We start from the raw sequence: 26,529 nt of genomic DNA on the forward strand, positions 1-26,529 counted from the left end.
CACACACACACACATACCATTACACATGGGCACATGCACACACCACACACACACATACCATTACACATGTGCACATGCACACACCACACACACACACACCATTACACACGGGCACATGCACACACCACACACACACACACACACATACCATTACACACGGCCTCATGCACTCACCACACACACACACCATTACACATGGGCACATGCACACACCACACACACACACACACACCCTCCCTCCCATCACCTCCCTGGTCCCTCATCTCTCTCATGGACATTCTCCAGGGCAACCTGGGCACCCTAGGAAGGGTTAAACTTCCCAGAGCTGCAGCATCCACTGGACCCACCATTAGTCTCTTGAATGTGTCCTCAGGACAGAGCTTCAGCCTCTGTAGGACTGGGACAGGGTGGAGAGGTGGGGAGGTGGGGCAGGAGCGGAGCACACAGGCCCCTCTCCTGCCTGGCTCACCACTCTGGAATCCCCTGGCTGCAAAGCCAGCACCCCCTCTCCACTTTGCCCATTGTAACTCCCTTGATCTGGCACATTCCAGTGAGCCACACATCAAATCCAGTGTCCCCAGGTGGCTTCTTCCAGAGACTTCCACCGGGCTGGAGCCAACGGGAGGGGACCTGGGAAAGGAACCCAATCCCGTCAGGGCTTCCTGGCAAGGTTACTGGAAATGTCCCCAAGGTTCTCGGAAATGATGCTTTCTATGCCCTGAGAGCCAGGGCATCTGTGTGCTGATGCTCTGCGGGTAGCTCTCACTCGGAGGGCCTGCAGGCAGAGGTGAGGAGGGGCTCGCAGGAGCCTAGGAAAGGGCATCACCTGAAGCTGACCACGGCCAGAACCGGGGGAGGACAGGAGGGGCATGGGCACATCTGCACCTGGGGGACCCAGCTGTCCTGTCTTCCCCAGGAGACAGCTGAGACAGTGAGAAGGCAGCCTCTCAGAACCCACTCCCTTTGTAAAACCCTTTCACAACCATCCCCTCATTTGCCACCCCCCCCCACCAGCCCTTCTAGGCTTGGAGAGCAGGGAGCAATTCTCCCATTTGCCCTTGAGGGAAGCGAGGCCCAGAGGCGAGCAGCGCCTTGCTAAGACTTCGCAACTAGCTAGTTCATAGCAGTGCTGGGTTTAGGATGAAGTGTGACTCTGAACTTAAGACAAGTTCCTCTGTCCCCTGCTTTCTTCCCTCCTCCAGGCACCCCCTTAAACTCCCACTGGCAGTAGTCTTCCTCCTGCTTCAAGGGGCTGGGGGAATCTGGGGAATGTCTGGGAGCCGCCCGCCTTCCTTAGAGCAGGGGCTCCTGGGGAGGAACAACAGCAGCCTCAGCCTCATGCCCATTCCTCTCCTCTGTCAGCCTCCTGAGGAGGTGTACTCGGCGGGAGACTCTGTCCTGGTGAAATTCCACTCAGATGACACCATCACCAAGAAAGGCTTTCACGTGCGGTACACCAGCACCAAGTTCCAGGACACGCTGCACAGCAGGAAATGACCCCTGCCCTCCTGGGGGGGAGGGGGGCTGGGGACGGGAGGCCTGCTGCCCTCGGTCACCTGGACCGCACAGTGCGAGGTGGGCAGGAGGTGGGCACCCCGTCCCCCGGGCGCCGGGACCTGCGGGCCCACGGTCCAGGCGAGGTTGTCCTCAGGAGGCAGGGGAACTGGACTCCTTCACGATCCCTTCCTCCTTGCCCCCAGCAGAGCCAGGGGGCCGGGGCCGGGAGCCAGAGCCTTCACCGAGACTTGAAGTAGCCGTTGCCCTCCGGGGGCCTGGCCTGCTGGGCAGAGCGTCTGTCAGCAGGCCCGCCCAGCTTCCCTGCCCTCCCCACACGCTGTGTTGTGTATTGCTGGTGGCATATCTTCATTGTCATGTACATTCCCCACCCCTTCTCCAACCTCCGTTTGGTTGTTTTAAGCCCCCACTTCCCCACTTCCTGGGGCCGGAGTTTCCATATGAGTCCCACGGGAGCCACAGTGGGGAGATGCAGGGGAGAGGGTGGGGGAACGAGACAGGGCTTGTCTTGGGCCCAGCGGCTGGTCAGCCACACCAGGGCACCCCAGCCAATAAACGGAAAGTGTTACAGCGAGGATCTCGTGCCAGATGCTGTCTGGGACATGAGGGGCTGTGGGGGGTGGGCATCTCATCCCAGATGTGCAGGCTGGCTGTGTCTGGGAGCGGCCCGCAGCCGGGACCCCTGGCCTCGCTGGCTGCCCTTCCATCCGTTGATTCCAGGACCCCTGAGGGTGTGATTTCACACTCGGGCACACACAGACACAGCCTCCTCGCGCACTTCAGCCCGTAGGCGTACGGACACACACAGTGCTCATAGCCCTCCCACACGACGTGAGCAGTGGAACATTCTGTAAAGAGGCTGTTTGGGGGGGTAGGGGGACGTATGAAAAAGGGGCTGGGCATGTTGTCTGTCCAGCTGGTGTCCACCCGGGTTTTCTGTCTCTGTCTAGGGAAAGGGGTGGGTGGGCTGGAGGGTGTCCCGGGGGAGCCCACCAGAAGCCAGAAAACTGGCATCAGCCTGAACAGATCCATGAACTGGCCCTGAAACTCTGCCTTCCTGAAGGTCAAACACTGAGTGCTGGCCCCCTGTGGGTCCTTCTCTTCCCATGCAGACAAGAGCCAGACACCCAGCAGCCACTGAGCAAACATTCCAGCTCTGGCCCCCTCTCCCAAGGCTGTGTCTCGGCCGGCCTCCTCTTTCCTGCCATGGCCTTCTCCCTCCCCAGCCAGCAGTGAGGCCCAGACCTGATTCCCAGAGGCCAGGAGGAGAGAAGTCACGTCCCTGCTCCCTCCATTCAGACGAGCCTCTCTCTCCCCTTTCTCTTCATGGACCTCAAGGGGCAAAAAAGCAGAGAGAGGACCTGGGTTCTTCGGCCTGGGCTGGCCACTCCCCTATTTCAGAGAGGGCCAGGCATCCTGTTCCCAGCCCTGGGGCTCCCTGAGATCCTTCGGTGGGTCTGTAGGTCTTTTCCTGGCCTCAAGTCCCTCCCTATTGCAGAGGCCCATGTTGGGCCAGATGCTCTCTGGACTGTGGGAGGGGACCTACCCCCAGGCAGCAGCATAGTATGGTGCACCCCAGACAGGCCCTTTTAGCAGAATGCAGTAGTAGAAACCAGACACATTGCTGGCATCCGATGTGTAGGCAGGACCCTCTCCTTCTAGGAAGCTGGCCTGCTCCCACTGTCAGGCTGCCGCTCTCTCGTCCAGTCCTGAAGGCAGATGAGCCCGGGAGGTCCTGCAAGGGAGGGGGTGATGGGCTGAAGGGTTACCGCCTATTGTTCCAGGGAGGTCACAGCCTGTGACATCATGGCCACCGTTCCCTGCCCCCACCTCCTCCGACCTCAGTGCTCCGGACAGCCTGGAGGCCCTGAGCGGGATGGAAAGGCCCCCAGACCATGGGAGCTGCCTGGGCATCTCACCCAGACACTTGGCCAACCAACCTGGCATCGGCTCCTCCACAGCAGAATTTGTAGTCAGTGGTCACAGCTCTCTCACCAGCCCTCCACGTTCTTCTGAAGCTCAGAGGCCCATACTCCCAGTTCACGAGCCACATGTCCAGAAGGAGCCAGGATCCTAACCCCACCCAGACTTAAGGGCTCCAGCCCACAGAGAGTAGCCGGCCCTCCACTCTGTGAACAGCAATGCCCCAGCTTGTCCCAAGACTCCATCACCACCATAGACTCAGACCCCTCTAATGACGCAGGGACCGTGCTGGTGGGCCTTCCCTGTCCGCTCTGGGCCCATCTTCAGAGGCTGCCTCTGGGTGGTGGAGGCTGCTCAGGAGCTGGGCGCAGGCCACTAATACATATTCCAGAACTTAATCAATGCATGTGCTCTCAGAACCCCACCCACCCTCACCTTCTGGCTGCTTCAGGGTTCTAGACTAGACCAGCTCCGGGCAGCGCTGCCCAGCAGCTCAGCTGACTCCATGTCAGAGGAAGGTCCCCTTGCTCCTACAACTGTCTGCAAGTCCTTGAGGGCCCCCTTGGTCCTGAGGGCATGGCCAGGAACAGAAAAGCCGGGATGGGCCTGCCCCTGACTGTGCTCCCAGCTCGAGATTAGCGCACAGCCTGGAGCTTCAGACTCCTGCCTCTGGGAGCACCTTTGTAGCCCGCAGAGGCGGGGACAACAGCGTTAGCCTGGCAGTCAGGGGACGTGGCTCTGCCATCCATTGTCCAGTGGTGCTGGCCAGCTGCCTCCTCCCTGGGCCTCTGCTCCCCAAGCCTCTCCCCTGTCCTCGGCAACCCTTCCTGCCACAGCTGAGGTGGACAAGAAAACCCAGGGTCTAGTCTCCAAGCAGCCAGAGGGCAGGGTTCCTCACCAGCAGGGGGGTGGGGGACCTTCTAGGGCCAAGTGTGGCTCCACTATAGTAGGAGGAAAGTCACATGCCGCGCACCACCACTTTCCTCCTTCTCTTTCCCCCTTTTCCCTTCCCCTCCCCCTCCCCCTATCTGCTTCTGTGTCACGAAAAGTTCAAAAGCTTGCATGTAAACATAGTCAGTTTCTCGAACACAAGCTCTACCATTTGGTGGCTGTGTGCCCCTGGGTGAGTCATTTAACATCTCTGAGCCTCAGTTTCTTCATCTAGACTGGGGAATGACAACACATTCAGGGTTGCAAGGAAGCAACGAGATGCCCTTTGAGGAGATCCTGATACAGTGCCTGCAAATAGGAGGCTCTCCATAAATGGGCCTTCTTTTCCTTCCCTCTACCAGACAGTTTTCCAGTTCCTGGACTACTCTCTTTCTATGCAAAAAGGAAACTTCTGGGGACACTAGTTTCCAGTTGAGCATTAGGAACTGAGGGCAGAAGGATTCCTGCCAGAGAAGGCCATGCTTAGCCCACAGCAAGGCGGGGCTTGTGGGGCAGCAGGAGACATTTCTGGCTAGCTGGTAGCCTTTCTGGGCACCTCCCAAGTCACACCCTGTGCTTGACTGTCCCTACACACAGGGCTGATTCTAGAATCTGTGAAAAGATTTGCTGCTCCAGTTTGCAAAAATAGTAGTGCTGACTTGGGGAGTGGGGAGAGGGCAGCCAGATGTTTTCTCCAGAGAGCCACGAGGGCCCCCAACTCAGCCTCCTACTGACCAGCCTGCTTCTCCTGCTCCAGCCTCCTCCCAGTCCCACACCCTCCCCTCCCCCATCTCAGAACATCTGGTTCCAATCTCCTCCAGATGCTGTGGCCAAGCTGTTTTATGGCCAATCACCTCAGCTCAGCTTCCTGAAGGCCTCCCTCCATTTGGGGGAATGGTCCCTCCTCATCCCTTTCCTTGGGACCCCAGCCACCTTTTTTCCTAACATGGAGAAGAGACACATACCGAAACCATACGAAACTGTGAGGGTCCTCAGAGCTGGCTCCTCCCTGCCCACTACCTTGGGGAGACTGTCATCCATCCAAGATGAAAAGAAAGATGCTGGCCCAGTAGGGAAGGAATGGGCAGAGCGGAGAGACAGAGATCGATAGCTGGGGGCACGAGGGCACGTAGCCATGTGTATGCGTTGGGTGGGTCTGTGTGTTTGTGCCCGCACAGCAGAGCACCCCGCTTGTAACCCGGAGGCACCCCGTGGTGGCCACTGCCTCATTTTCCCTCCCTGCCTGCATTGGAGCAGGGCTAACTTGGGGCCCCTCGGCTGGATGGTGGCAGCTACAGTCCAGGGTTGTCCCTCACTTTGTGGCTCTCTGTGGCAGCCATGTGTGTCTTCTAAATCCAGTCTAGGGAGGTGGTGTGTGTGTGTGTGTGTGTGTGCGCGCGTGCCCATGCACGCGCACTCGCACGTAGACCTCTCTCCCTCCACCAGGTCAGATTAGAGGGACAGGGGCCAGAAGGGACCTCAGGGCAGATTCCAGCCAGTGCCCTGACCCAGCTCTGACAAGCGCCTCCAGCAACCGGAGAGCAGAGCAGAGCGGCCATCTGGAGAGAGCAACGAGAAGCAGGCTCTCTGGGGAAAACTACGTGCGGCCCCACCCCCACCCCCCCCTCAGTTCGCTGCCTTCATCCCCCACTAAAGAGGACACTGGGAGCCAATCTTTCCCTAAGAAACCCAGAGGGTTCACAAAAGGAAGACTGAAGCCTGCACCTCTGAAGGATTCTGAAAACCCCTCTGGGGTGGGGTGGGGGTCTCCTGACCAGAGGAGGGAAGGATGGGCCCTGGAGGTCATTCCCTGTCTGTGGAATTCTGGACACCCAGTGCTGCCCACTACTCCTTTAAAAGAAGGCTCCTTGGCATTTGTGACTCCACAGCCCCCCCTGGTGTTATTCAGGATCAAGGTGCAGCCTTGATCAGCCAGAAGAGATGTAGAGGGGAGACCCTTGAGAGGGCCAAGTGCTGAGACCAGCCTGCCCATAGTCTTAATGCTCAGGCGGCTCCTGGCAGACACTAGGGGAGACAGGACAGTAGAATGGGAAGATTCCAGCTTCTGAATCCAATCCAGGTACTGTTGCCTACCAGCTGTAAGACATGGGCAAGGCTTTTATTTAACTTTTTTGTGCCTCAATTTCTTCATCTGTTAAATGGGAATACTACGGCGGAGGGCCATTGTGAAGACTACATAAGCTGATGTGTGTGAAAGCACTTGGCCAAATGACTGGCCCATAGTAGGCCCTCAGGAAGGGGTCGTTTGCCCTTCAGCGTTCCCCTAGCCCAAGGAGGCTGTGCCCCAAGCTCTGGATGACACATGTTCATTTGGTCCTGAGCCAGACAGTGTCAGTGAGGTGACTCTAATTTTTCTGGAGCTTTTCTACTCCAGCAGAAGATCATTTTAATAAGTCCATAATAATAGACGCAGAGGTGACTCAGATCTGCAAATGAGGAGCCCTGCTGGGGAGGGGAGAGTTGGGCTCTGGGCGAGGGAAATTCAGCAGCATCTGGGTCTGACGCAGTGGCAGGCTGCTGCATTGGGAAGGGCTCCAAACAGGGGACCTTGCTAAGGTCTTCAGATTGCCACAGGTTCCCTTCTCATAAGGCCTCAGTTTCCCCTTCCGCAAAGTGCAGGGTATCACCAAAAGACCTCCAAAGTCCCTTCTAAGCTAGAGATACGGCCCTGCTTTCTGAGCCCTGCCTCCCACAGCAAGATCTGGAACACCCTTGGAGACAGTTCCAGATGTCTTGTCCTGGGGGACATCCCCAGTTGAGTTCCTCTGTGATTGTACAACTTGCCTACCCCACCCCTCCCAGAGCTCAAAGAGATTCGGGGCTCTCAGGCCATGGTGGTTTATTGATGCACGTCGCAAGCACAACAAGGTGGGTGTGCCCCCAGCTCAGGGCAGACACAGGGCCAGGGGAGAGCAGTGGGCCACCCCCCAGAGCAACGCAGTCAGCAGAGGGGGAAAAGGCCTGGGGGCCCATGTCCTCTCCTCCATGCTTCTCCCAGGGCCCCCAGACCTGCTCCGTGCCACCGAGACAGCTGACCACACCACTCCCTGTGGCTACACAAGAGGCGACCAGCTGTCCCACCTGCGCCCTTACTGAGATATGGCCTTGTTGGCCTTCTGGCCCCTTCGGTACTTCATCACAGGGATCTGGCTGTCACTGTGGGGGCTGCTGTCCTCTGCCTGCCATCACCTCCACCATCCCCTGAACAGCTAGCTTCCTCCATGCACACCTCCACCTGCCCCCCGACCTGGTTCGTTTATCCCGGGGGTCCACCCTCACCACCCTCATGACCCATACCAAAGTAGGAAATAGGCGAAGACGCTGGGAGGCCCAGGAAGCCATCTCCAAGAACTCCCCAGGGAAGGGGCTCTCTGCCAACGGGCTGGCGGTGGGGAGCAGACGGTGCCGGTGGGCGGGGCGTGAGGTGCGGTGGCAGGGAAGCCACAGTCCAGATCACACGCAGGCACGGTGCAGTCACGGCCCCGTGGCAGAGAGAGCGAGCAAAGCGCACAGTCAGGCAGGGTGCCGGGGCTCTTGGGAAAGCCCTCAATTCTAGTTCCACACTGGGTCCCCTCGGGGCAGGAGGCGGCCCCCTTACGGCTGAGAAGGGTTACCTCTGGGTCTCAGGGGTCTCTGTCCCCCTCCTCGACCCCAGTGGCTGCCACCGCAGACCTCAGTGCTCTGAGCAAGGGAGAAGGTACGCTGGGGTACACATCATCTCCAGAGGAGAAAGGAAAAGTCCCAACAGCCCGGAGCCCCCAAAGCCAGGAGGAAAAAGAGGGCCCCTTTCTAGAGGGCAGGTGGAGAAGGGGAGGGACAGCTCTCCCCATGCAGGAAGAGGGTGCTGGGGGGTCAGAGCGGTGCAGGAGACTATGTATAAAGGGAAAGGGCCAGGCCTGGAGTCGGAAGCCCCCCGGGCCGGCCCAGAGGGGAGGGGTATCCTGTGGTTGGCCCTGAGTGGGGTGGGCGGGGCTGGAGAGGAGCACCCGCAGCTCTCTGCAGCGCCTCTGGGGGCGGGCAAGCAACACGTGGGCTCTGGCCCGGGGTGGCTGCTCAGCGACAGCCCCCAGGCTGTAAGTTTCCATGAGGTGGAGGCCGGGATGAAGCAAGAAACAGCAGGACAGGGAAACCAGGAATGGGGAAATCTCCAGAAATCTACCCTCCTTCCACCAACCTACGGAGGCTAAGAAGTGTTACCAAGTCCACCAGGGGTGAATAGGCCACGCCTACCAAGGGGACACCCTCTGTTGCCTCTAATGCCACGGGGTGGGAAAGGGGGAGGCTGTGGCGTGGAGGGAGCTGGGGGGGGGGCAGGGGAGAGAAAGCCAGCTCCCTGAACCTATGCCACCCATCGCCACCCTGCCTGTCATCTCTCCCTAGCCCCCCAGCTCCCCAGGAGTCCCTAGCGGCCCACACTGATGTTGCAGGTCTTGCAGCTGGGGTCTTTCTTGGCGTCAGCAGTGGACAGGCTCATGAGCTGGTGCCCGCTGATCTCCCCCAGGGTGCCCAGGGACAGGTCAACGGGCTCGGTATAGATGATCTCCAGGATGAGGTCCTGGGCATGGCGGAAGATCAGCTCCCCATCCTCCACGCTGCAGGTCAGGAACTTGTTGCAGGCAATGTCCAGGAGGGGCAGGCGGTCACGGCAGAAGCGGTCCCCCAGGGAGCCCTTGGGGGCCAGCACCAGGATGGCATAGTGGTAAGCTGTGTACATACAGTAGAAGTCCGCAAAGTAGAGGTTGGTGCTGGGGTTGAAAAGGCGCTGGGCAGGGATCTGGAAGCGCCAGCGGCCATAGGGGGAGTCCTGAGGAGGCTGGCCTGTGTTGAACTCTGTGTTGCAGCTGAAGAAGACCCCGTGGAGCATGCCGCTGGTTGGGGAGCCATGGCTGCCGCTGTTGTCCTTCAGGTAGGGCTGCAGCATGTTCCCGCAGTGGGTCCTACCCACCCCGGGGGAAAAATGCCAAAGGGAAGAGAAAATGCCGCTGGTTAGCTGGGCTGACGCTTGGCTGCTGTGTGTGGTTGAGAAGGAAGCCAGCCCAGCTCCCAGCTCTCCCACCAGCTGCCGCCTCCATCAGTCGCAAATAGAACATTCCAGAATGTGAGAGCAGGGAGAGCCCTGGAGATGGGCTGATGCAAGCCACTCCTTCAGAGGAGAGGTCTGAACCTACCACTCCCCGCCTTAAAACCCTTTGATGGAGCTTTCATGAAAAGCAAGGCCATCAAGGTCTGGTCTTTCTGACCCCACCTCCCACCACCCCCACACCCACAAGTAACATTCTCCAGCCACACATGAACCCCAACTTTCCTGCCTCTGTGCCTTTGCAGTGCTCTTCCCTCTGCCTGGACTGCCTTTCCCTGGACCTCTCTTCACCTGGCCCAGCAAACTCCTAATCATCCTTCCAGGCCCAGCACAGGTGTCCCCTCCTCTCCAAAATCTTCCAGGAACATCAGGCACTTGTATTCAACAAAACTTTGCCTACTACGTGCAGGTACTGAATTTTACCCAACAATCACACGTACTTCTTACATTCCATCTGTCTGTACTGTCCCGCTGATAGACTCTGAGGTTTTCAAGAGGGGGGACTCTGCCCTTTATTCATCTTTACATCCTGGCACATATGGGTGCTTTCTCTCTCTTGCATGCTTGCTGAGAAAGGAGCTGGAACTGGGCCAGTGTGCTCACCACTCACCTTGCTGCCTCTCTTCTTTAGTACAAAAACCAAAGACCCCATTAGCTCCCTGCCATGCTGGGGTAGGGTGGGAGCACCCCACCCCCAGCTGAATGCAATGACAAAGACAGTAAGACTAACAGGTTGCCCTAGCCCAGCCTTAGAAGGACATGGACTTGGGGCGGTGTCAGCAGGCCTGGGGAGGGTGGGCAGCCCCAGACCCGGCTTCACCCTTGCCAGGTCCTGGATGTCCCAGGTGACTAGTGACTTACTGGCTCTCTGTGCCTCAGGCTCCCCATCTGTAGGCTGAAAGGGTTGGACCAGATCATCAATTGAATCAAATATTTTTGGACTACAGAGCCCCTCTCTTTCTTCCCCAAAAGATATTATACATAGGCAGTCGATAAGCAGTGAAATTGAAGCTGCTCCAGTTGATCGATAGATGTGGGGCCCACCAAGCCTCACCCTAATTTCCTCAACAACCCCTCAATGCCCCCCTAAAATGCCCTGTGACACCTCCCTGGAGCCTCCAGACTCCGCAGCACACAGTTTGAAAACTAGGACCCTTCATGCACAGAATCCTCTCACCCTGTGCTCCCCTCACCACCACCCCCCCCCCGGGACCCAGGGCCTGAACTGGAGAGACAGCTGACCCTTGGCATTAGAAGCCAGTGAAAGGAACTGTCCCAAAGGAGGAGCAAACCCAAGATCTTGTTCACCCAGGCCAGTTTGCATAGTTCCCCCAGGCATCCCCATCCTGAGAGCTCTCTCCTTCCCTGGAGCCCAATCCCCAGCAGCCAGCCATCCCCCCAGAGCCAGCCTGTGATAAGAGGCCATAGGGACTCCGTAGGAGGGTCTGGCAAAGACAAGGTGGGCGTGACGTCAGACAGCCAGGGCTGTCCAGGCAAAGCAGAGCCAGGGGCGGAAGGCGAGACCCAGGGCCCTGCTGGGGGCCACGCCGTACCTGGCGTGCTGGAAGTACTCCTTGTGGTGGTTGCGGTAGAAGACGGAGAAGCGGAGCATGCGGCCTGCGATCTGCTCAGCCTTCTCCTGCAGCTGGGCCAGGTGCTCCTTGGCATAATCTGCAAGAGTCCCGGCTGGTAAGGGCCAGGCTGGGTATCACAGCCTCATGCCCCCACACTCACCCACTGCACACGGAGTATGTCAGCCCACCTCCGTCCTCAGAGCAACAGGGGATACCAAACAGTCACAGCACCTTGGACCACATAGGAGCAAGCCAGGTGGCCCAGCTGGGAACATGGACAGCTGGATGCTGTTTGTCCTCATCACCCCTGCACTCTCATTGCCAGAGGCTCAGCTCTCTGAGTCAGAAAGGGGCAGGGGCTGCCCAGTTAGACAGTCATGCTGGGGGCCCCAGGAGCTGTGATCCCTGGCCATCCTCATGTGAAGAAGACCAGCAAGCAAAAGAAGGATTGAGAGGGGAGAATTTGAGGTCCCCTAGGGGGAGCTCCCCAAATCCAGCAGGTAGGAGGCCATCCATACCACCCGCACGGAAGCCAGTTGTCATTATAGGGAGGGGCTCATGAGGGGCCTGCTGAGCACTGACGTGAGTGGGTGGCCAGAGCAGGGTCAGAGGCAGTGACTGCTTCGGCACCCTGGGAGAAGCAGGGAAGGCTGGAGACAGGATGGTAAGACCAGACACCTCCCAGGGCCAGGACCAGCGTCTGGGGCCCTGAGGCTCAGGCAGGGCTGCTGCCAGCCAAGACAGGGCCTTTGTACAAATTAGAAAAAGGTGCCCTTTCCTCCTTGCTGATGCAGCCCTGGCCAGGGTGCTGGGTTTGGCAAGAGTAGTGGGGACTGGACTGCAGCCATCCCCAGCTCCCCAGTTTGAATTAAACTCCCACTACATGTGGAGTTCTGGGGTAAACCAAGAGGCTTTCCCCGCAAGGAGTGGGAGCACCTCCAGAGTGGGGTTTTGCAGCCGAGCTAAGAAAAAGCACCGCTCGAAAAAGAATGGCAACTCAAGGAGACTTAGGGCATGGGCCTTGGCAGAGGATGGAGCCAGCAGCCTCAGAGGCCCGGGGCTAGGAATGTTCCCTGCCCCTTCCTTGTGACAGAGAGAGATCTGGAGCAGTTCCCCCTGTGGACACCTAAAGAGTGGACTATTTGTGGGGCAGATCCTGGGTCATCCATTACCAGGTACACATAAGCCTGGTGCTTGTTCATACTGGAATTTGCCAACTTAATTCTGCTAAGAGGGTTTGCAGGACCCCTAAGTAGGGGTCGGGTTCCCAGGCTAAGTGGGGGCTCAGGATGAGCAAATGGGATTATTATTATTATTACTTACTGACTGTCCTTCGACCTATGATGGATAAACAAAGTGTGGTCTATACATACGACGGGATATTATTGAGCCTTAAAAAGGAAGGACATTCTGACACATGCTCAACATGGATGAACCTTGAGGACATGATGCCGAGTGAAATAACGGAACTAATGCTCCAGTCACAGAAGGACAAATGCCGCGTGATCCCCCTCGCAGGAGCTACCGAGAGGAGTCAAAGTTACAGAGACACAAGTGAAATGGTGGTTGCCAGGGGCTGAAGTGAGGAGGAGAGCTGTCGTGTAGTGGGTGTAGAGTTTCAGTTTGGGAAGATGACAAAGTTCTGGAGATTGGTTGCACAACCACTGTGAACGTACTTAATACTACTGACCCATACGCTTAACTGGTTAAAACGGGAAACTTTGTGTTACGGGTATTTTACCACGATTCAAAACAGCATGCTTGCCCCGAGCCTGAAAAGGAAGTGCATCCCTGTTCGGAAGCGGTATTGGCAGCCCAACTAGCAGTGATGACGTCTGCACCACCCCCCCATGTCAGACTGCGGGCTTGGCAGGGGGTGGTGCAGGGGGTGGTGCTGCTTTGCCTGGACAGCCCACGCAGTTGGGCTGCCTCCCTGATGGCCGAAGCATGGTGCCCGTGTTCAGCAGGTGCTCATAGCGTCTGCTGGGTTAAGACGCAGCCCCCTCCCGACCCTAACTAAGACCGATGTGTCAAAGCAGCGAGACGGCACGGCCTCACCCCCGGTGCAGAACTCGACCGTCTCACTCCAGCCGGACACCAGGTACTCCCCGTCACTCTGCTTCACGGCCGTCTGCACGGCCACGCTGTACTCCGTGCGGGGGCTCAGGAACCAGTGGCCTCTTACTGTCATGGGCAGTGGCACGGCCTTGGCCACAAGCTTGGTGGGGACATCCTGAGAAATGGGATGCAGAAGAGCCGAGAGTCAAACTGGGGGTCGTGCCCAATCTTGGCATTCCGCCAGACCTCACGCTCCCCAGACGGCCCCTAGGCTGCCCGAGGAGGGCCAAAATCTCAGAGATTCAATGGCTCAGCGCCCTGGCCACCATTTTCCTGCGGAAGCAAGCAGTGGCCATTGGGAAGGCCATACAGATACCCCCCAGCCTCCACCCCTCAGTAATGCCCCCTGATGCCCGTTCTCTTGGGAACTAAGGAGAAAGGCCACGGGGGTGGAGGCCGAAAAGTTGAGGGCGGCGAGACCTCCGTTTTTGAGGGAGACTTCGAGAGCTCTGCACACTGCAGTGCCGTCTCCACGGCAACGGCAAATGCTGAGAGCCAGGGAGGAAGGGAAAATATGCCTTATTCTTTGGGGGGGGAGGGTTAAGGGGGTGGTGTTGAACATTCACGTCACCGTGGCAACTGGCCTGCCAAAAGACACCCAGATCGGGAGAGCCAGTTCCAAAGAGAGAGAGGGTGAGTAACCCACATGATGCAGTCGTCGTGGGAACCAGCTCCTTCCCACCTCACTCTTCCCCCTTCCTCTCTGCCAGCTTGAGGAGATGGGAGCCTTCTTCCCACCCACCCCCACCCCGGCTTTAACCCAGGGAAAGGACACCCCAGCCAGCAGAGGACTCTCCCATGCTGCTTTCCTAAACCCAGCCACCAGTAGGCCGGAGGGCCAGGGGCAGAGAGGATCACGGCGGCCCAGGAGGGGTCAATGAGGACCAAGCAAAGGGCCCCAGCCCTCCCATGGCCCATGTTGCCCACGCAGTCAACAACAAAGCTGCTTCCTGAGTCGGGGGCTTTGTCATACCCTGAGACGCCAACCCCCGGTGTGATGTCTGTGGCCCCCCTCAGGTTTTCCCGCCCCGTCTGAAGCCCCAGTCGTGATGCCGATAATGGCGTTCCCGGGGGCTGGGCCCCAAGCCAGACACCACGCAAACATTACCTCACTGAAGCCTCTCACAAGCCTGCGGGGGCTGGCATTATTATTCCCTTTTTACCAGTGAAGGAACTTGGGCTCAGTGAGGCTAAATAACTTTCCTAAGATTACACTGGGAGAAGAGCCTGGGTTTGAACCAGGCCTGTCGGACTCCCAACCATCACCCACCAGCAAGCGCTCCATTACCCTGCCTCCTTCAAGGAGGGGTATGAGCAAGAGGCCCTCTGCGCACCCTCCACTCACCCGGTGCTTGAACTTGTTGGAGTTCTTGTTCTCCTTCTTGTTAAGGTCAATGAAGTAATGGGTGACCCTCTCCAGGTCACTGTTCTCCATGGCCCAGGAGATGCGGAAGGAGTCACAGGTGATGTTGTTGACCTCGATGCTGTGGGGCGTGGACAGCAGCTCCATGCTCCCCTCTGGCTTGGCTCCTGTGGGGACTGAGGGGACAGGAAGCAGTAGCCCCTTCCTCCCCACCAGAGTTTTCTGGAATGTCTTGCTCCCAGCATCCCTTGCAAATTGGAACCTTGGAAATCCACTGATTGCACCTGCCTCATCAAATCAGATGGGAAGAGTGCATGGGAAGATGGAGGGGTAGGACCAAGGGTGGGATGGGGTATCCCCCCTAGGGGGGCTCTTGGCTCTCCTCAGAGGGGTCTGCAGAGCAGACGGCACCTGACAGGTGGCAGAGGCAGTGGGAATGCTGCAAACGCCGGGCAGGACAGATTCACAGCAGATGGAGCCGAGGAGGGGGGCCCTCAGCCAGCAGGCGTGAAAAGAGGAAGGGGTGGGGGTGGAGAGAACTGTATGAGGCGGGGTAGGAGAGATAGGAAGCGCCCACTGAGGAGACCCGTGTGAGGGTTGAGGCGGGCAGAGGGCCCTGGAAGCCAAGAGGCCAAGGCTGCCACGTCGCTCAGGCTCAGGCCTCCCTTCTCCCAAGGGCTGACTCAGGGAGGGTCACCAAGACCAAGCTGGGAGTCCAAGCGCCACGGAGATGCACGTGGATACGCCAGTGGGGGGAGGGGGCAGCATGGGCCACAGCTCTTCTTCCGCCCCTAACTTTGCAACTATCACTCTTTCCTTTCAGCTGATCCTCTGTTGCTTGACTCGTTTGAATAATTCGTTTTGCCTTTGACATCTACGACAGGCCGATATGCGGCGATAATCGCCCAAGCATCATCTCATGCAAGCCTCGCCATAGGTAGGTACTTTTATTATCCCCATTTTACAGATGAGTTCACTGAGGTTGGGGCGATACCGAGATGCTAGAGGTCATGCAGCTATAAAGTGATTTGAACTCACATCTGACTCCAGAGCCCAAATTCTTTTTTTTTTCCAGATCTTTTTTATTTATTTGACAGAGAGAGAGACAGCGAGAGAGGGAACACAAGCAAGGGGACTGGGAGAGGGAGAAGCAGGCTTCCCACCAAGCAGGGAGCCCAATGCGGGGCTCGATCCCAGGACCCTGGGATCCTGACCTGAGCCGAAGGCAGGTGCTTAACGACTGAGCCACCCCGGCGCCCCCAGAGCCCAAACTCTGTATCATTAAGCAAAGGCTGTATGCGCACACGTGAGTGTGTGTGTGATACGTGTGCGACACGCGTGCCATGTGTATATGCGTAGCTACACATGGTTTCACTGTTATTTATCTTTCTTCCTTCTATCCTTCCCTTTCCAGTAGCTACATTTTCTCTCACCTTCCTCTTTTCTCATCCCTTCGCTTCCACCTGGGCTGCTAGTCCGTGTATGAAAGGACCACACCCTGGCACTCACCTGGGCTTTAGCCAGGAAGAGCCAACTCTGGCCTTGATTGTGGCCTGGCTCTGGGACAGGGTGGGAAGAGAGAGGGGGAGGGAGCGGGGCGGGACTGTCTCTGGGACAAGAACACCAACGTGGGTTGGACTAGCTCCCGGGCATTTGCTTAGTGCCCAGTGGAGCTCGTGGTTTCCCGGTTCATTCCCAAGCCCTGTCCCAGCACACCTCAGCTTTCTGGAATGTTGTTTCCTTTCCTCCCCTTTCTGCTTCTTCTCCTCTCTTTGCCCAGGCGCGAAGGGTGAGGGTACCTTGTGCCTTCGAAAGCAGGTACTTCTATTTATAGCTTCCAGAAGATCCAACCCACACTTGCCTGTCAGTTAATCTGTTGTGGAGCCTGATATCTCTAAATTCATCCGTGGGCTGCCCGAGTGGCAGGCACAGGGGGAAGGATATGGGTGATGGCCTTCACCCGTTCCAGGGTGCTCCCTGAGCCCATGTTTCCTTTTGGCTTCCTACCCTAAATTATGAGCCTGCCTGCCGTGAAATTTAGCCAAATGTCAGTGGCTTGTGTGCAGGGAATCCTGTGGTAAACAAGCATGGGGGTGCTACCAGGTCCATCCCCGAAAAAAGCAGAATAGGATTGGGAAACAGCTGTATGATAATAAACCAGTTTATAATTCATGGGGACAGATGTGGAGACTGGGGGCGTTGCCATCCTCTGGGCTCCCAGTGAGGAGCTCCCCAGGGAGATACACGCATGCACCCACATGCACACACACACACATGCACCAACACAACACACCAACACAGACACACTCCCCCCACAGAGGGCCTGAGGGACCACCTCCCACCCACAGCAGATTCAATCTATGCCTACCCCACAGGTGGGCACCTATTCCTGCCTCAATACTCCTCTCCTCAGACTCTCCCCCAGAGACAGGGCCAGCCATGTTGGGGGGGGGCTCCCCAGGACCTGGCTCATCCTTTCCTTTCTACAGTTCTAGAAGAGCTAAGATTACTCCCCCGTGCTAGCTTGGGAGAGTGGCCGTGAGTGACACTTGGGAGAACAGCAATGCCAGGGTGGACCGAGGGTGGGTGTGAGCCCCAGTTCTCCAAGCCCATGACTGGGGAAGGTCAGGGTGTGAGGGACAGGTTGAGACAGCACCTGAGGAACACCCGCACTGCCAAGACAAGCATTTACACACCCACACACAGGCAGGAACATGAGTGCACACGCAGACACACACACGCACACATGCACCAAGTGTGCCCACCCCCACCTGCCACACAAGGGCTGCACACACCTCCTCGGACCTTGTCGGTCCCACGCACTCACCTACGCACTCAGGTGCCTCCACCCCCTTCCGCATTCTAAGAACGTCCCACAGTTTTCCCTCTACAAGCTGTCACCTCCACACAGACCCACACGTGTTGAAGTCCAGAGGCTCACACACACACATATACGCACACCTTCTCGCAAGCCATATTTGGGAAAAAAAAAAGAAAGCCACAGGCGCCAACATGCACGTGTGCTACCTCCACAGAAGGCATGCGACCCGTATGCCGGCTTGCACACGCATGTACACTCACATGCACGTCAACCCCTGCCCAGATTCTGGTATTCTCTCTCCAATCTTCTCCAGGCTAGAAGACCCAGACTTTGAAAATGTGGTTTGTCCCTAGCCACACTCTGCCAGCCCTGATCCTCCACATGCCGACAGGTCTGCACACCTACGTGGGTCTGCGCACGGACAGTGGCTTCTGCCCACGCTCTCCACCTACCTACCCCTTTCTGCTCTGGAGCTGCCCCTCCCCACGTAGAAACCCTTTGGTTACATGCACTCCCTCCCTCAACATGTCCTCCCACACCCATGACAAGTGGTATGTCCACCCCATAAATATACTGCCTCACGCTGCCCCCACCCACACAACCCAGAGGCTACTCGGATAAGTGATCCCCCCACACACGTAGCTCACGTGTACAAGAAACATATGTCCCTAAACATGCCACCCAGCAGTGGAAACCCACACAAGAGCCTAAGTGTGTGCATACAGAACTATCTACGCAAGCAAACCTCCAGGGACCTCGCAAGCATGCATACGTGCTGTACACACCGATACCCCTTGCCCATGCCCCTCCAGAAAAGCCACCCACAAGCCGGGGGGGAATCTTCCCCCACCCCACTCTCCCTGTTGGCATCGCTGACTGCAGCAGAATGGTCACGGGGTGACTAACTGTGGTGCCCCTGGGGACGGGACCCAGCTGTTAATCCCTTTGCCAAGGCCCTGGGGGACAGGGGACAAGGTCGTTGGCCCTGGCAATCCAGGTGGGCACCGTGGGCAGTGGCTGGCCCCTGGTGCCCCCAGCTCTTAGCCCCTTGCCCCCTCAGTCCCTCTCAGAATTGACAGCGGGATGCTCTGGGGAGGAAGGGCACTCACCTGGCTCCACGGGGCTCTGCAGAGGAAGACCTGGAAGGGAGGGAAGGGAGAGCCCTCTGTGCGGACGTGCTCTCCCCAGGGAGAGGGGCAGCGGCGACGCCGGGGTCACAGGCAGCGGCGCTCGCTCGCTCCTCCCGCTCCTCTCGAGGCTGCCAAAGAGGCTTCTTCCATGCCCCGCAGGCAGCTCCTGCCTGGCTCTGCAGCGCACGGCTACTGCCCCCAGAGAGGCGATCTTCCCAGCCGAGCGCAAGGGGAGGCAAGAGCGAAATCACAGCAGCGTGGAGGAGAGTGAGAGGCAGAGAAGACGAGAAAGAACGGGAGAGCCAGACCGAATCTGGCTCCACCAATGGGATCAGAGGCTGCCCAGCGTCAGGTGACAATAAGCAAGCTTGGTCCCTGCTCGCCTGGGCTGGTGGGAGGGGAAAGGGCAGAGGGTCTCCCAGGAAGCTCCGCTGATGTCCTCAGAGACAGCGGCGGTGGCTGCCACTTTTCCCCCCGTTCTTCCAGAACAAGCTGCCCTCAGAAGTCCCTCCAACACACCTCGACTTGGAAATCTCTCACTTGAATGCAGCCCCCGAACTTTAGGATGCTGGGAGAGGGGTGGGGCTGAGCCCAGAGGCTTGGGAGCCCCCAAACAAGGATTCTGACTGGGGGAAGGGAAGGGGAGCTGTGACGGGAAAGGAGTACGGGGGTCCGTCTTCAGTCCGGATTCTCTCTGCGGGGACTTTGGCTGATCCATGGCTCCATTTTCTTACCAACTCTATCAAAAGATATTAGACCCGTAGAAGATCCCCGATCATCTAGGGAGAGTCCTCTGGCTGCTCAGGTGTCCCCAGGGAAAGGAATGACAGAGAGAGAGAGAGAGAGAGAGAGGTTGTGGGGCAGCGAAGGGTGTGCAGAGGCAAGAAAGTGGGGGTGGGAAGAACACACAGGGAGCTTGGAGTGTTCTCATCCCAACCAACCATCTGGGCTACGGAGAATACTATCTGCTCTCTTATTGACAGGCGGCTTTTCTACCACCAGATGAAAACCTCAGAGACGCCACTGTGAAGAGCACTCAAGGAAATCTGAATCAAACAACCAACAGTGACAAAGAGTATGCACAGTGTGGAAAAGCATGGGCTTTACAGTCAGACAGATTTGGTTAAAATTCCAGTTCTATCACTTTCTAGCTGGGTGATCTTGGACAAGTTACTCAACCTCTCAGAGCTTCGATTTCTTCATCTGTCAAGTGAGACAATAAATACTGAATGAGAAATTATGTAAATCACTCAGCTGTGGGCCTGGTACACAAGAAGGGCCCAGTGACCCATCAGAACTGTTGTCATTGCCATCATTATTAATAGTGTCTGCCTGCAAAGAGCCCGTGGTCTTTTAGGGGGAGGAAAGGTGGACATAAAGAACAAGAAATATACAACCAAATTGCAGGGTACAGATAAGGATTCAGAGAAGGAGGAGTCAGAACCAGCTGGAGTCCAGCCAGAGCACAGCCAAGAGGGGACTGTGGAAGCAGGAACATGGTGGGGGGTGGGGAGGGCTTGGTGCAGGGGCGGCGGGCAGACCTCTCAGGTTCTGGCTGAGGGCTCAGAGTGCCATAGAAGGCATGAGCTGAGTGCAAGGGACACTCACCGAGAGGGACTTGGGGGCTGCAGACATCAGCAAGCAGCAAAGGTTAGAGGAGGTGACAGTGGACAGAACGCGAATATTTTACAGAAAGCAAAGACAAGCAGAAGCCAATCCTTCCCTAAATGGGTGTGGAGAACCCAAGCAAGTTTGGTCAGATCCTGAACCACAGAATGCAGCATGGTGCATTACACTGAGACAGGATTAAGCACTCCCTTGGCCAAACATAAGTAGGTCCTGCCCCTCGCACACCTACACTGAAATGTCGCAATTTTGAAGGGATGCAAAACGTAGTCTCATGGTTATGGCCAGCACCAGACATCTGGACCAAAACTTGGCCCTACAACTAACCTGAGGGTTGGTGTGAGCAAAAGTCAGGTTCTCTGAGACTCGGTTCCCCCCTTAAAAGGAAGACGTGTCCTAGCACAGCTCTGCCTCCCACCTTCCCAGGATGGCACGCGGAGTGCGCATGAGATCATGTGTCCCAAGGGTGAACAGTAGCCATCTGAATGCGCTTTTGTGGAGCTGTGTGATAGCCTCAGGGGAAGGCACAGACCCTGTCAGGGCTTCTGCTGCTTCCTACCTCTGAGGACTGCTCTTCAAATCACATGAGAAAACACATGGGGAGAAGAGAGCTTAACAACTCAAATAGAACGAACGCTATGTGAAACCAGACAACCGCCCAGATGCCCTTCTGCTGCAGTTTTATTTTTAATAGCTTTTTATTACACAAGGAATACATGATCACAATAGAAAGATGAGAAATTTTGATTCTAAAATTGAAGAGAGAAAATCATTCATTTCCCCCACCATTCAGATATATATTTTATTAACAAAAATAGAAAGTGTAAATACTGTTTTATAACCTGCCTTTTTCACTTACCAATACCTTTTCTGTTCGTTACATAGTCTTTCTACAGTATTGTTTTAAATTGCTATGTATGGTTCTATTGTCAGGTCATACTCCAATCCCCTAATCTACAATGAATGTTTTGCTTTTTCTCCATTCTAGACAACACTGCAATGGACAATCTTACAGCAAAACTCTGCCCACACCTTAATTATATCTCCAATAAAATATTCAAGGGTATAGACCTTATTTGGATACTGACCTAAACTGTTAAAAAAAGAGAACCCTGTGTGACAATTGGGCAATTTGAATACTAAGGGGGTATTTGATAGTATTTAAGAATGATACTCTGATAATGATATTTTATGGTTATTTTTAAAAAGAATATCCTTCAGAGATACATACTATAATATTTATGAGTGAATGACATGATATCTGTGACCTATTTAAAAATAATCTGGAGGGGCGCCTGGGTGGCTCAGTCGTTAAGCGTCTGCCTTCAGCTCAGGTCATGATCCCAGGGTCCTGGGATCCAGCCCGGCATTGGGCTCCCTGCTCCGCGGGAAACCTGCTTCTCCCTCTCCCTCTCCCCCTGCTTGTGTTCCCTCTCTCTCTGTGTCTCTCTCTGTCAAATAAATAAAATCTTTAGCATGGACAGGTGAAACAAGATTGGCATGGCTACAGATAATTGTTGAAGCTGGGTACTTGGAGATCCAATAAGCTATTCTCTGCACTTTTGTGCATGCTTGGAAGTTTCCGTATTTAATATTATATCTAGAGTATGATTACAATAATAACAAAAGCAATTTTATTATTATTATTAATTTTATTATTTTATTGTTAAACACCAAGACGCTATGAATGGGATTCTCACCACAGCCTTGAGAGGTGGAACTATCAACCTTATCTTAAAAGAGTTGGTGGTGGGAAATGAGACTCAGCCCATAAGAGGCAGAACTATATTCAAAATCATGTCTGAGTACAAGGGCTGGGTTCTTCATGGTAGAAGGACATAGAGCAAATAGAGTGTGAGGCAATAGATAGAAGCTGTAAGTGAAAAAGACCTACAGTCTTAATACTGTTTGCGAATTTTATAGACTCAAAATGTTTACCTGTATTTCTTCATGGTTGAGCTAAGTGCGGGGATTTCCGGGGCCAATGAATGCAGACACATCCAGACAGCTCATAAAAACCACTTTGTTCGTTTACGTGTGTTGGCAATGACAGGAGTGGGCAGTGACTGTGTTTAAGAACTGTATGGATTTCTCAGTGCTTCTTTGCTTTATCGTTTTGAAATTATATTTAGACCTCTTACAACCCTCACTACTTTGAACTTTTAAAGTTTTTTTAGCCGTTTTTTACTTAAATATTTAACAAATTTAAGACGGGAAAAACGCTAAATTATATTTAAGCACACTGAAAAGCTATAGAAGAGACACTAATGAAATGTTGGAGGGGCAAAAAGAAACTTCAAGGGACAAAGACCAAGAACAATGAAGAAAGAATCACAAGCCCAATAAAAAGTGGAAGGACTGATAGGATGAATCCACAGTACTGGAATAGTCACCGAGCTATACCCAGAGGGGAAGAGCACAACGTAGAAGCTACGGAATACCACTGGGCACTTCTTGGCAAGATACCAGGGACAAGACTTAAACGTAACGGATACACAAACTGCCACCAGGACACAAAGCCTTCCCTCCACTCGCTCAGTATTTGCTTACTTATTTACTTACTGCATTAAGCAACCTGCATACAGAGAACCTATAGAGAAGACATATGGACGTGTGCAATGCAAGGATGGCTTTTACATCAGTGGTGCTAAAGTTAAATCACTTGTACAATCCACCTGGAAACAATACACCCTTTTATTTCTCTAATGCACATCTGGATTTGCTACTTGGTCTCAACACAAACTGGAATTCATTCGTTCATTCAACAAAAATTTATTGGGTGCTTACTCTGTGTCGGGTATTGTTTCAGGCAGTGAGGATACTGTAGTGAAGGAGGAAAATAAGTCCCTGCTCCTATGGGGTTTTCTTTCTGGTGGGGGGGAAGACGGAGAGACAAACAAACTCTAGAGTCTATTAGGTGATAGTGTCATAGAGAAAAAGAAGTCAGTAAATAGGGATAGGGAATGTCATGGGGGAGGTTACATTTTTAATAATGCCATCAAAGAAGACCTCCTTGAAAAAGTGACTTTGGGATAAAGAAAAAAAAAAATATTGAAGAGAGGAGGAGAGCCACGCAGAATTACATGGGGGAAGGGCATTCCAGGTAGCAGGTGCAGAGGCCCTGAAGAGGGAGCATGCCAGATTGTTCTGGATAGAGCAAGGGACAGGTGCAGTTGGAGCAGAGTGAGTGAGGGGTGTGTGGTAGGAGTTAAGGACAGAGAGATGGTGGGTGGAGGGACAGATTAGGTAGGGCTTGTGTAGGCCAGTCTAAATTCTCTGGTTTCTACTCTGAAATGGGAAGCCTCTGGGAAGTCAAGAGCAGAGATGTCACCTGATGTGAAATATGTTAATTATGCTATGTTACAACTAAACTGACGGGACCCAGGTGGAAGCAGGGAGGCCAGTTAGGAGGCTATTAAAATAATCATAGCAAAAGAAGAAGAAGGAGAAGGAGAAGGAGAAGAAGAGGGAGGGGGAGGGGGCAGAGGAAGAGGAGGAGGAGGAGGAGAAGAAGAAGAAGAAGAGATGGTGGCCAGGCCCAGGGTGGCATGTCAGTGAATGTGGTGAGAAGTGGTAAGATTCTGGAAAAGCTGATGTACTGGATGCGTCACATGAGAAAAAGACAGGAGTGAAGAATAACTGCAAAATTTTGACTTGAATGGCTAGAAGGATGGGGTTGCCACGTACTGAGATGGGAAATATTTCGAAGTAGTTTGAGGAGGGAATCAAAAGTTCAGATGTGGATGTAGGTTTGAGATGCCTTGTAGACATCCAAGTGGAAGGGTGGGATAGGCAGAAATACACATCTGGTGTTCAGAGAGGTCCATATTGAGATAAGCACTGAGGAGTCATCAGCATTCAGCACAGGGTTTGAAGCTGAGAAACTGAAACAGAGCCAAAGGAGTAAGTATAAAGAAAAAACGGAAGAGTTCTGAGGACTGAATCCTAGGGTTCTTCAGTGTTCCAAGGTCAAGGAGATGAGAAGGAACTAGCAAATAATGGCCTGCAAAATGATGCAAACAAATCAGGAGAAATTACTCATAGAGAACATGTAATGGCTTGAGCTTGGATAGCATTTTCATACCACACATTCCTTTTCTTCTGACACATACTCAAAACAGTTTCTTATTCATTTAGTATTCCCAATGCCCAACAAGATTTCACAGAAACAGTCTTGACAGAATCTGTTTACACCTTCTGAATTCTGCATTTAGAACAAAAAAACTATATTTGCTCTTAAGAGTTTAATTATTAATTTCATTAAGTTATCAGACAACAATAAGATTATCACCTTTACTATGAAATATGTAGAAATAAAGTGTTATTAATAACAATTAAGATCTGCTAGAATCACAGATGCGATGACATGGGGTTCAGCTGGTAAGGATTTACTAGTTTCTTTTGAGGCTAGATAAAAGAATATACACCCTTTGGAAGAAAACAGAGAGGGAGGTGTTAGAGCAAATAAAGAAAGGAGAATGGTGTGGGGCATCTGGGTGGCTCAGTTGGATAAGCCTCTGACTCTTGATTTCAGCTCAGGTCATGATCTCAGGGTCGTGAGATTGAGCCCTGTGCCAAGCCTGCAGCTCTGCCCTTAGCAGGGAGTTTGCTGGAGATTCTCTCTCTCCCTCCCCCATCCCACCTCCCCACCCCCGTGTGGATGCACACTCTCTCTCTCTTAAAAAAAAAAGGGAGAGAGAGAGAGAGAAAAGAAAGGAGAATGGTGCCAAAAGTATATTAGCCTAATTAGAGGGAACACTGGAGAATATTCTTAATGGGAAATTATAGTAACTGTTGTTAGGAAGCAAGCCCCCAAATGTTAAAGATAGAAGTCTTGATTTAAGTCTTCTCTCCTCTTGTCTTGTTGGGGTGAAAAATTTTGCAGAAATCCAATCAGGATTGCAGGAAGGAAACTGGTTTCCTGGTTAACAGGAAACTGGTTAAAGGAATTATGGTGCAAGACAACAATGTGGAGTACTATTTAGTCATTAAAAATTATAATTTAGAAGTATATTCGATAACTCCAAAAATGTTTATAGGATATTGTTAAGAGAAACAAAAGCAGATTATAGAACCATATGTAAAACACCTCAATTTTTAAAAAGCCGCATGTATAGAAAAACAACTTCAAGTATGTAATGGATGACTTTCATTTTCTTCTGGGTGTTTATTAAAGTTTTCCAAATTTTCTACGGTGAATAAGTATCTTCGTAAAAAACAAAACTGGTACATGTGTGTTCATAGCAGCTTTATTCATAATAGCCAAAAACTGGAAACAACCCCGACTTCCTTCAAAGAACAAATGGTTAAACAAACCATGGATACTTAGTAATAAAAAGGAACGAACTAGTGATACATGCAACAATTTAGATTATCTCCAGGGAATTATGCTGAGTGAAAAACGTCATCCCAAGAAGTCACATACTGTATGATTCCATTTTTGAATGAGTTCCACTTTTGAAATAAGAGAAGTACGAAAGTGAAGAATAGGTTAGTTGTTGCCAGGGGTGGGCCGAAGGGAGAGAGGTGTGGCTATTAAAAGGCAACTAAAAGGGATCCTTGCATTGATGGAAATGTTTTATATTTCTACTGTATCAATGTCAATATTCTGGTTGTGATATTGTACCATAGTTTTAGGACATGTTTCTATTGGGGAAAACTTGAGATCTCTGTATTATTTCTTAAAACTACATGTGTATCTGGGGCACCTGGCTGGCTCAGTCTGTTAAGCATCTGACTCTTGGTTTCCGCTCAGGTCACGATCTCAGGATCAAGAGATAAAGCCCAGCGTGGGGGTCAATGGGCTCAGCGTGGAGTCTGCTTGTGATTCTCTCTCCCTCTGCCTTCCTGCTCATTCTCTCTCTCCCTCTCTTTCTCTCTAAAATAAATAAATAAATAAATAAATCTTTAAAAAACCTGCATGTGTATCTATTATCTCAAAAATTTTACTTAAAAAACAAAGTACATCTTCTTTTGGCCCCTACACAAGTCTGAAAGGTTGTCCTAGGTATATAATCCAAAAGAAGAAAAAAATGTTAAATGCACCAGATGTTCACTACAGCGTTATTTACAGCAGCGGGGGCGGGGGGGGGGGGGGGACAATCTAAGTGTCCAAATAGGAAAATAGGCAAATCATGACATAGACCCAAGAATTACACATTTGATACAGCAACAAAGAAATGTTATTTCAAAAGGGAGGATTCAAAATTGTGGTACAATGACAGCTCTACAAGGGGATTGCATTGCAAAAGTTTTAATAGTAGTGAGTGGCAGAAGTGTTTTCCTCCCCTCAAACTTTCCGCAATGTTAAGTGGTTTTTAAATGGTTTGGGGGTGGGGAGAACAGTAAAGGCATTTTTTTATGTTAAATTACAAATGAAGGAATCACCATAAAAGTTCTTTAAATTCGTCCCTCCCAATCGAGCAAAC

At 53.5% G+C, this 26,529-nt stretch overlaps 2 protein-coding genes across 3 annotated transcripts in view; one reads left to right on the forward strand and one right to left on the reverse strand.

Annotated features, from left to right (window-relative positions):
* The window catches only part of BMP1 (bone morphogenetic protein 1), a 43,572-nt gene extending 41,462 nt beyond the window's left edge, over window positions 1-2,110 (forward strand). The window contains exon 20 of the mRNA XM_032389131.1: window positions 1,363-2,110. Coding sequence (XP_032245022.1) covers window positions 1,363-1,497 — 135 coding nt within the window. The 3' untranslated portion in view covers window positions 1,498-2,110. The remainder of the gene's footprint in view (window positions 1-1,362) is intronic.
* Window positions 2,111-7,213: 5,103 nt separating this feature from the next.
* Window positions 7,214-19,285, reverse strand: PHYHIP (phytanoyl-CoA 2-hydroxylase interacting protein). 2 transcript variants are annotated; one of them, XM_032389097.1, is made up of 5 exons: window positions 18,455-19,285; window positions 14,507-14,700; window positions 13,102-13,276; window positions 11,023-11,140; window positions 7,214-9,326 (listed from the first exon to the last, which is right to left on the reverse strand). In XM_032389097.1, exons 2-5 carry the CDS (start codon window positions 14,669-14,671, stop codon window positions 8,792-8,794), a joined length of 993 nt encoding a protein of 330 aa, XP_032244988.1. In that variant the 5' UTR covers window positions 14,672-14,700; window positions 18,455-19,285; the 3' UTR covers window positions 7,214-8,791. The 2 variants fall into 2 exon arrangements, with proteins under 2 accessions (XP_032244988.1, XP_032244989.1); XM_032389098.1 differs by lacking the exon at window positions 18,455-19,285 and adding an exon at window positions 17,606-17,839.
* Window positions 19,286-26,529: the final 7,244 nt, after the last annotated feature.

The sequence above is a fragment of the Phoca vitulina genome, unplaced genomic scaffold, assembly GCF_004348235.1.
Source record: "Phoca vitulina isolate PV1807 unplaced genomic scaffold, GSC_HSeal_1.0 scaffold53, whole genome shotgun sequence".
Classification (NCBI taxonomy): domain Eukaryota; kingdom Metazoa; phylum Chordata; class Mammalia; order Carnivora; family Phocidae; genus Phoca; species Phoca vitulina.

Bases quoted from the DNA above. Each gene is read 5' to 3' on its own strand.
- PHYHIP (XM_032389097.1), bottom strand. From the start codon at position 14,671: ATGGAGCTGCTGTCCACGCCCCACAGCATCGAGGTCAACAACATCACC. The intron at 13,277-14,506 runs GTGAGTGGAGGG...CCCATTTCTCAG, and splicing joins CCAACAAGTTCAAGCACCGG to GATGTCCCCACCAAGCTTGT. The intron at 9,327-11,022 runs GTACGGCGTGGC...CGGGGTGGGTAG, and splicing joins GAGTACTTCCAGCACGCCAG to GACCCACTGCGGGAACATGC.